This window comes from Belonocnema kinseyi, chromosome 5 (genome assembly GCF_010883055.1).
Source record: "Belonocnema kinseyi isolate 2016_QV_RU_SX_M_011 chromosome 5, B_treatae_v1, whole genome shotgun sequence".
In the NCBI taxonomy this organism is placed as follows: domain Eukaryota; kingdom Metazoa; phylum Arthropoda; class Insecta; order Hymenoptera; family Cynipidae; genus Belonocnema; species Belonocnema kinseyi.
Genome location: NC_046661.1, coordinates 147,826,672 through 147,837,627, shown reverse-complemented (window position 1 = coordinate 147,837,627; position 10,956 = coordinate 147,826,672). Strand labels below are relative to the sequence as shown.

At 24.8% G+C, this 10,956-nt stretch overlaps 1 protein-coding gene across 1 annotated transcript in view; it reads right to left on the bottom strand.

Annotated features, from left to right (window-relative positions):
• Window positions 1–9: 9 nt before the first annotated feature.
• LOC117173080 overlaps window positions 10–10,956 on the bottom strand; it is an 18,351-nt gene continuing 7,404 nt past the window's right edge. Inside the window, exon 3 of the mRNA XM_033361462.1 lies at window positions 10–2,523. Within this exon, the coding sequence (XP_033217353.1) occupies window positions 598–2,523 (1,926 nt within the window). The 3' untranslated portion in view covers window positions 10–597. The remainder of the gene's footprint in view (window positions 2,524–10,956) is intronic.

The following is a 10,956-nucleotide window of genomic DNA, read 5'->3' as shown; positions in this document are numbered from 1 at the left end:
CTGTGCATATAAAACGAGCAAATATAACTCAAATGTTTCAAACTGGATATTTTTAAATAGAAAGCCTTGATTCATCAAAATGCCAAAGAGATGAGAACTTTCCACTTCGCTATTTTAATTGTTTTGACTTTGAAAATGTTTCATTTTTAAGTAAAATAATAAAATTTTGATGTAAAATTTTCAATTTAAAATTTAGTAGCCGATTTACTAAAAAACTTGGCAATTTAGAAAACCAATTTTTGACAAACTGGTACATTTTTAATTTTTGTTTTTAAATAAATGTTCAGAGTTACAAAGACGCTTGAAATCGAAGTTATGTTTTTCCTCTTTACAGCAGCTATCCACTTATTTCTTTGTAGTATTTTATGTGATGCTTTATGAAATTTATAAAATTTGCAATCCTTCGTTTTACCATTATTCTTAGAATTCACAACACAACATGTATAATTCCACATACTGCCTACTGAAATGCATATGAAATGTAATCAAAACACACGCCCGCTAAACTCATTACTCGCCACCCCGCGCGCTGGCATCGTTTCGTCTATCCCCTCCAATCGGCGGCTCACGGCGAATACCTCTCGTACAAAAATAGAACTATTTTTTCTGACTCATCGCTTCTCGAATGCTTTCTTGCACTTGGCTCCGAAGATCCTTAATTAATTGATTTTCCGTCCTGAGTTGTCCATTTTCCTGCTTCAATTTCACATTTTCCTCCATCAGTTTATCATTGTCTCTCTTAAGCTTTTCATTCTCATCCCTAAGTTTTTTTTCCGCAAGCAATAAATTTTCTATCAACATTCCTTCATCAGCAGACTTTGAATTTTCAACCGTATCTAAATTCCCTTTAAATTCTGTATTTTCCCCTTCTGTTTTAGACTCCACATTTTCTAATTTTCTCTTACATTCCGTATTTTCCGATTTTCTATCAGGCTCGTTTTCTGCTTTCACTTTCAATTCTACTTTCGACTCCAAATGTTTTTTCTCTTCAACTTTAACATCTTCCAATTCTCTTTTAGATTCCGCATTTCCCAATTTAATTTTCGACTCATTTCCCCCTTTCTTTTTCGGCTCTAATTCCAACTCCACATTAACTGTAATATACTTATCCGATTTATCCGAATTGTCCGATTTCACTTTTAATCTCACACTTTCTAAATTTATTTTAGCTCTCGAATTTCCTGGTTTCTTTTTCGACTCGTTTTCCACTTTCTCCTTAACTTGCAAAGACTGAGGAGATTCTTTTTTTACTTCGGGATTGAGAAGTCCTCGGAAAGCCGCCATCTGTCGACCTTTTTCAAAAATGCCCTCATTTTCTGGTTTGGGAGTATCAATTCCCGATTTTCCCTTAAACTCAAAAACTTGAACCGATTTATTTCCTTCTTTAATTGCCCCTAGACTCGTCCCCGTTTCCTTATTCTCTTCCTTCTTCTCAACGACTGATTTATTCTCGGAAGAATCGACTGAAGCCTCGGATTTTTTCTTCCCAATTTTATCATTCTCGCCACCCACGAGCTGAATTTCCAATTGGCCATTGATTTGCCTGACTTTCCACTGATTCTGTCGAGGCGAAGTCTTCTCGACAGAAGTGACCTTCACTTCATCAGATTCCGTCGATTTCTCATACAATTCTTTGTAAATAATAATATACTTATTCGGGCACTTGAGCTCTTCCGTTTCAAAATCCCGCTCAATAATTAAACTCGCAAAAGGATTTTCTTCGCAGCACTCGTAAGAGGCCGGTTTTTCGAGAAGATCGGAAAATCTCTTGTGATCTTTGAGCGCTCGTTCCTTGGTTTCTGCCGTCAATATAAACGGAGCCTCCAGTTTCTTTAAAGTTCTAATCGTCTCTTTCCAGGTACAATCCGAAATTCCAAGTTCGCTCTCGTGCAAATTGAGATTATAGCCGATAATGATATCCGGTTTTGAAAAGCGATCGCTCTCGTAATACTCATGGTATTTTGTGGGATCTTTGGTACCGAGGCAAATTTGTTTGCCCATCGACTCACAAGATTGACAGGGTAAAATACCGGTTGCTGCGAGTGAATTAATTTCCGGTCCGACAAAATTCACCTTTATTTGTTTTAAATTTGGAAGCCAGTGCAAAATCACTTCCCAATAATCGACGAATCGAAATTCCTCGTTAGTGCTGCCGATTACATGAATGCTAAGATGTGCGGCAGAGATCAAATTTAGTTTTTGAATTGCGTAAAGGAGAGTTAGGGGCCGGGAAAAAAATTCGGAAGTGACATGAACACGATATTTTCCACTTGCCCCGATAAATTCTTTAGATAATCTTATGTAGGAAGTTATAAATTCCTTCATTGAAGGCGGCAATTTTTTAGTTTTTCGTTGGACTGGTATAGTTTTCATGGAAATTTTCGTCATATTGTCGACTATTATATTCGGACAGGGATGAGGCCTAATTAGGAGCATTATATGAGCAAGCATGGCAGCTTGTTGAAAATCATTACAGAGAATATTGTGTTTTAGGCTTTTCTTGTGCTGTTTACAGAGAGTTATCTGCAAAATATAAAATATTTACATTACACAGGCTGGCCGTTTTAATCGACGAAATAAATTCCCGGCGATTTCCCGATTTTTTCCCGGTTAGCAAACATTTTTCACGGTCAATAATATTTAAGAAATGGAACACTAAAGCTAAAAAAGTTTCCACTTGAGCTGCAAATGAAAGTACTCAAAGTGGAACTGTTCCATTTTGAAATTGAAATTTTTTAATTAAAATATTTTGTATTCAAATGCTCATTAATTCACGCGTATAAAATTGAAGGCACAAACATTTTTCAATACAAAAAAATATAAATGCACGTTATCATTTTCAATGCTCTAGATTAAAAAATCAATCAATGAACTTTAAAATTTTCAAAATTATATGATTTTAAGGAATTTTAAGCTAGAAACGTTAAATATTGAAAAATTGAAAAATTTTAATTGAACACTTCTTAAATTAGAAAATCAATTATTTTCTTTTTAAATAGTTTAAACATCCTTGGAAAGCTTCAAAATTTTATTTCAAAATCTTGAGAAAACTTGAAGTTGTTTTAAATTTAACAAATTTTGGAAATTTCACAGAACTTCTAAATAACTGTCAAAATTATTTGGATTTTTTTTACAATTTTCAAAAGATGCTGTAAATTTTAGAAAATTTCTTTACAATAAGAATGTATAAATAACCATTGAAGATTTATTATTTGCAGGCGAAATTTGAGTAATTTTAAGAGATATGTGGAAGTTTTGAAAAGATTCAAACTTAATGTAAAACTTGAAATGATAGCCTGATATCAAACAAAACGTAGATTTTTGCAGATTTTAAACAAAAAAATTAGATTCTTTTCAAGAATTGTGAAAGGCTTCAAAAGAATAAAAACATTTTCTTAAGAGTCATAGGAGAATATTTTTAAAGTTTTTCAAAGATTTAAACGAAATTTTCAAAAAATATTCTAGAAGATTTAAAGAAAGTTTATAAAATTTGCAATGATAATTTTTAATCTTTTTAAAATTCCTAAATATCTCTTAAAATTACTCGAATGTTCTAATATCCCTCATATAAAATATAAATATATAAGTATAAAATTACTACAAATGTTCATTTGTAAATTATACATCAAAATTTTAAAATTTCACTTACAAATAAAGCATTTTTCAAATATAACAATTAAAATCGTAACGTTTAAAGTCTCTTCGAAACTTTAACGATTCCAGATTTTTTATGTCAAACAATTAAGTTAAAGAGTATGTATTTTTAAATCCTTGGTTTCAATTTACTTGTCTTAAATAAAAATTCAAATATTGCTAAATATTCAATAATTAATCTTTTTTTAAAATTAAAAACGTCAAATTGAACGGGTTAAGAATTGAATATTTTGGACTGAAACAATATTTTAAATTTAATAAAATCCTCTAATTAAGAATATATTATTATGAAGATATTTTTAAGTAAAAAATAGTTTATAAACTTTCAGTCGCCCATTCACATTTATTTAATGACTAAGACTTTCAAATTTAAACCGTTTAAGTTTTAACGTTAAAATCTGAAAATTCTTCAATTTTGAACAGATTTAAAATAGTTTTGTCAAATCATTTTTGTCCACTTTTTATTACTTAAAGTACAGATTAATTAAAACAATGTATTTAATTATTAAATAAAAATGTCTTTATCCAACATTTTCAACATTAAAGGCTTTTATTTTTTATTTGTTCAAGTCTTTAAGAAAGCATTTAAAAATTCTTTAAATTAAAAATGTAAGCTTTAAAATAAAAATTTTTAATGGAAAATTTTTAGAGTATACAAATTTTTAAATACGCATTGTACTGTATTCTTTTCGAAATCTTTGAATATCTTGAAATCTTTTTAAATCCTTATGGATTCTTTGAAATATTTGTGAAATCTTTCTGAAATATTTTGTATTCATTTGAAATCATTGAAACATTTGAAATCTGTGTGAAATTTTTAAAAATATACAAAGAATTTTGAAATTATTTAAAATGTTTCAAATGTTTTGAAATCTTTGAAATCATGTGTACTGTGCCCTTTTTTAAATCTTTGAAATTCTTGTATTATTTTGAAACCTTTATAAAATTTTGGAAAAATGTTTACACCTTTTTAAGTCTTTTAAACTTTTGTGAAATTTTTTCTAATACTTCAAAATCTTTCTTTAATCTTTGTTTCTGAAAACTTTTGTGTTCATTTGAAATCAATAAAATGTGGTGAAATCTTCTCAAATTTATTGAAACCTTTGGAAATTGTTTAAAATCATTGTAATATTTTGAAATCCTGACAAATTCTTTGAAATACTTGTGAAATATTTCTCACCTTGTTTGCATTCATTTGAAATCACTGGAAGATTTAAAATCTTGTTAATGTTCTGTATTTTGGGGTACATTTTTTTAATTGGTATTATTTTTTAAATTTTTGATGTACAAATTTCTTTAATTTTTCCAATTATTAAATTTTTTAAATTAATGAATTTTTATTAAAAAATATGTTTTTATCCTTTTCGAAATCTTTGAACTTCTTGTATTTTTTTGAAATATTTCAGAAGCCTTTCTTTAATATTTGTTTGTGAAATCTTTTGTTTGTTCGTTTGAAATCATCAAAATCTTTTGAAATTGTCTTAAATATATTGAAACCTTTCGAAATTGTCTACAATCTTTGAATAGACCCTATCTGAAATCTTTGAAATTCTTGATAACTTTTGAAATCCTTACGAATTCTTAGCAATGTTTTTGAAATCGTCTGAAAAATTTTGAAATCGTTTAAAATCTTCGAAATGTTTTGACATCTTTAACATCGGGACTGCATCGTTTTTTAAATATTAAAAATTCTTGAAATATTTTCAAAGTTTCCAAATCTTTGTGAATTATACGAAAACTTTCTAAAGTCGTTGAAATCCTTAACATGTTTTAAATCTTGGTGAAATTTTTTTAATCTGTTTGAATGTTTGCGAATTTGCGAAAATCTTTTTAAGTATTTAGAATATTTTTGAAATCTTGAAAATTTTGCAAAATCTTTTAAATCTTTATGAAATCTTTGAAATATTTGTGAAATCTTTCTTTAATATTCGTTTGTGAAAACTTTTGTGTTCGTTTGAAATCATTTAAATTTTGTAAAAACTTCTCAAATTTATTGAAACCTTTTAAAATCCTTATTAAATATTAGAAATACTTGTGAAATCTTTCTCACATCTTTTGTATTTATTTGAAATCATTGGAATATTTAAAATCTTTCGATATTTAAAAAAAAGTGTGAACTCATTAAAATTTTTTAAATGTTTGTATTTTGGCGTACTGTATGCTTTTCGAAATCTTTGAAATTCTTTCAATATTTTGAAATTCTTATAGATTCTTTGAAATATTTGTGAAATCTATCTGAAATCTTTTGTATTCATTTGAAACCATTGAAATATTTGAAATTATTTCAAATGTTTTCAAATATTTGAAATCTGTTGAACTGTACCCTTTTTAAATCTTTGAAATTCTTATATTCTTTTGAAATCTTTATGAAATTTCAATATTTTTGAAATCGTTGAAAATCTATGAAATGTTTTGAAATCTTTAATATCAGTACTGAATCATTTTTGAAATATTAAAAATGCTTGTAATTTTTTAAAAGTTTCAAAATCTTTGTAAATTATTCGAAAACTTTCTGAAATATCCAGGTTTTCAAGGTTTAAAAAAAATTCAAGGAGAATTCCAGGATTTAAAGGTAGCTGGGCATATTTTCCGCAAAATGCAGAGATTTATTTTAATTCATGACGTTCATTTTAAACATTCTTTAACACAACAAAGCAAAACATTGAAAATTACAAGAATTTTAAAACAAATACTTGAATTTTTTACTAAAATATATCAATTTTTTCAATATTTTGCAAAAAAAAAACGGATTTTCAACAAAATAGTTCAATTTTTAACCAAAGTGATGAATTAAAAAAAAATACGAATCATCAAATGGAATAGTTATATTAAAAACAAAAATATTAATTTTCAAATCAAAGAATATACTTTCTACCAAAAATACAATTTTTTAACAAAAGACATTAATGACATTAAATTTTAACCAAATATTTCAATTTTGAATAAAAGAAGACAAATTTTTAACCAAATAGTTGAATTTTCAATCAAAAAATTAATTTTTAATAAAAAAAGATAAATTGTCAACCATACTATGGAATTTTTAATTGGAATAAGTTAAATTTTCAGTTAAAAAATTACTTTGAACAAGAGAAAATAACTTTTAACAAAAAACAAATTATCTTTAAAAAATTGTTATATTTTCAAACAGCGATGAATTTTTAAATAAAATTGTAAACATTTAACTGGAGTAATTGAATTTTTAACCGAAAAGATGAATTTTTAAATGATGTTATGAATCTTTAACTAGAATAATTGAATTATTGACCAGAAAGATTAACTTTTTAACAATTAAAATTAATGGCTACTGAAGAAAACGAATTTTCAACTAAAAAAGGGTAATTTTTGAACCAAAAATTGAATTAGTATATGTTTAGTCAAAAAATGGATGTCATCCAATTAAATTTCAATTCCACTTGAACCAAATAATTTCATTTACAAACTAAAAGATGAATTTCCAACTGAAATATTAAAATTTAACAGGAATACTTGAATTTAAAAAAAAGTGTAAATAAAAAGACTAATTTTTAAGGAAAAATATAATTTTCTATCAAGAAAAAAATCGATTTTTTAACAAAATGCGTAAATTTTTGAACAAATAGTTTAATTTTCAATTAAAAAAGACAACGTTCATCTAATTTTTGAATTTTGAACTAGAAAAGATTAATTTTCAACTAAAAATGGAAGAGTTAAATTTTCGGTCACAGAAATTAATTTTCAACCAAATAGATGAATTTCTAACCATGAAGATTAATTTTCTACAAAAAAGACGAATTTTCCACAAAGTACATAAATTTTCAAACAAATAGTTTAATTTTTAAATAAAAAATATCAATTTTGAACAAAGTACTTACATTTTCAATCAGCGATGAATTTTTAATTAAATCTATGAATCTTGAAGCGAAAAAATTAATTTTCAACAAAAAAGTTTAACTTTCAACCAAAAAATTAAATTTTAATTCCAAAAAAAATGAATTCTGAACGAAAAATGTAGTAGATAATATGTACTTGAACTAAAAAATGCTTTAATTTGCATTGAAAAACGGTTGAATTCGATCAAAAAAGATGAATTTATTTTTTAACAAAACTTAAAACTAATTTTCAAACAAATACTTCCATTTTCAAACAAACTGATGCATTTTCAACTAAAATGATCAAGTATTTTATTGGAATAGTTACATTTTCAGTAAAAAAAAAATTAATTTTCAACCAAACTAAAAGCTAATTTTTTAAATTAGTTAAAATTTCAAAAAAGTGATAAAGTTTGAAACCAAAATGATGAATCTTTAACTTTAATAATTGCATTTTCAACTAAGAAGATTAATTTCTAACAAAAAAGACGAATACTCACCTAAAAAAGATAATTTTTCAAACAAAAAATGAATATTAACATTTTTAGTTTAAGAAATTAATATTCAATCAGAGACATGATTTTTCAACTAAAATTATGGAATATACAACTGGAATTGTTACATTTTCAATTTAAAAACTAAGAAAATTAATTTTTACAAAAACATGAATTTTTAATAAAAAGTTGAATAGGATACCAAGAAGATTAATATTCTACCACAGAAGACGAATTTTCGAAAAAATAGAGAAATTTCCAACTAAATAAGATACATTTTTCAATAAAACAAGGAAAAGTTAAATTTTCAGTTAAAAAAAATAAACAAAATAATTAATTTTCAAACAAAAAAGAAGTGCTTTAACCAAAAAAAGATGAATTCTCAACGAAGAACGTAATAGTTGTTACTTCGACCAAAAATAATTTCAACTTTAAGTCAAAAATAGTTGAATTTAACAAAAAAAGGCGAATTTTCAACAACAGAAAAATTTTTTTTACAAAATAGTTGAATTTTCAACCAAAGGAATTAATTTTTAACCAAAACTATGGAGTTTCAGTTAATGACATAACTTATTAACATAAGTAATTTAAAAAAATATAATAAATTTTCAACAAAATGGTGAAATTTTGATCTAAAACTGTTGATTTTTCATCCAAGAAGATTAAATTTCTATACAAGATTATAAATTTTCGATAAAAATGGAATAGTTCAATTTTCAGTTAAAAAAATATAATTTTCATTTTAAAAACTCATTTACAACTGAAAAAATACATTTTAAACAAAAAAAAAATCAATTTTCAACCAAGAACATTAATTTTCTACGAAAGAAGATCAATTTTGTAACAGCATACATGAATTTTTAAACAATTCTTTAAATTTTAAAAGGAGCTTTCAACGTAATAGTTAAATTTTCAACCAAGGCAATGAAATTAAAATGAAATTTCAAGGAAAAAGATAAATAAATCGCAAAGATTAATATCCTTCCATAAAAATAACAATTTTGAACAAAATATAGGAATTTTAAACTGAAGAAGATATATTTACAACCAAAAATTGAAAAGTTAAATTTTAAGTTTAAAAAATTAATTTTCAACCAAACGAATAATTTTCAGAAAAATAGTTAAACCTTTAATAAAAAAAGATCAATTCTCAACGAAAAATGTAATAGTTGATATTTCAACCAAAGAAATGACGAATTTTCAACTAAAAATAAAACCGTTACATTTTTCACAAATAAAATAAATTTTCAACGAAATGGTCAAAATTTTATCCAAGATGATTAAATTTCTATGAAAAAAGATACATTTTTGATAAAATATGGAATATGTAGTCAAGTTTTTAGTTTTAGAAATAAAATTAAGGAAAATATTCTAAACGAAAAATAAGTCTTTTACCCAAAAAATATTTTAATTTCAAACCAACAACAGAAAAAAAGGACGAATTTTTATCTTAACAGTTAAAGTTTCAAAGGAAAAGAACGACTTCAATAAAATTGTTAAAATTAGAAAAAGAAATGTTGAGAAAATATTTTGAACAAAAAATAAGTGTTTTAACCAAAAAAGATAAATTTTTCACGAAAAATGTAATAGTTCATATTCTGATTAAAAAATATTTTTATTTTAAATCAAAAACAGCTGAATTCACCCAAACAGCTAATTTTTATCCAAACAGTTGAATTTTTAACCAAAAAGAATGACTTTTCAATCAAATTGTTGGATTTAGAAAAAAGAATTTTAAGAAAATATTTTGAACAAAAAAGAAGTGTTTTAACGAAAAAAGATCATTCTTAACGAAAAATGTAAAACTTGATATTTCAAGGAAAGAAAAAAAATTTCATTTTAAACTAAAAACAGCTGAATTCAACCAAAATAGCAAATTTTTATCAAAACAGTTCAACTTTTAACCAAAAAGAATGAATTTTCAATAAAAAGGTTAAATTTAGAAAAAAATGTCAAGAAAATATTCTGTAAAAAAATGTAATAGTTGATATTCTGAAAAAAACATATTTTAATTTTAAACCAAAAACAGTTGAACTTTCAACCAAAAAGAATGACGTTTCAATAAAATTGTTAAATTTAGAAAAAAAATCAAGAAAATACTCAGAACAAAAATGAATTGTTTTAATCAAAAAAGATAAATTTTTAACGAAAAATGTAATAGTTGACATGTCGGTCAAAAAATGATTTAATTTTAAACCAAAGACAGCTGAATTCAACCAAAAGAACCAAATTTTATTTTAACAATTGAACTTTTAACCAAAAAGAATGAATTTTCAATAAAATTGTTAAATTTAGAAGAAAAAAAAAATATTCTAAACAAAGAAGTGTTTTAACAATAAAATATACATTTTTAACGAAAAATGTAATAGTTGATATTCTGACCAAAAAATATTTTAATTTTAAACCAAAAACAGCTGAATGAAACCAAAAGAACAAATGTTTATCTAAACATTTGAATTTTCGACCAAAAAGAATGACTTTTCAATAAAAAAGTTAAATTTAGAAGAAAAAAAATTCAAAAAAATTTTCTGAAAAAAGTGTTTTAACCCAAAAATATACATTTTTAACGAAAAATTTAATAGTTGATATGTCGGTCAAAAAATGATTTAATTTTAAACCAAAGACAGCTGAATTCAACCAAAGGAATGAATTTTCAATCAAATTGTTGGATATAGAAAAAAAAATATTAAGAAAATATTTTGAACAAAAAAGAAGTGTTTTAACGAAAAAAGATCATTCTTTAACGAAAAATGTAAAACTTGATATTTCAAGGAAAGAAAAAAAAATTAATTTTAAACCCAAAACAGCTGAATTCAACCAAAATAGCAAATTTTCATCAAAACAGTTCAAATTTTAATCAAAAAGAATGAATTTTCAATAAAAAGGTTAAATTTAGAAAAAAATGTCAAGAAAATATTCTGTAAAAAAATGTAATAGTTGATATTCTGAAAAAAACATAT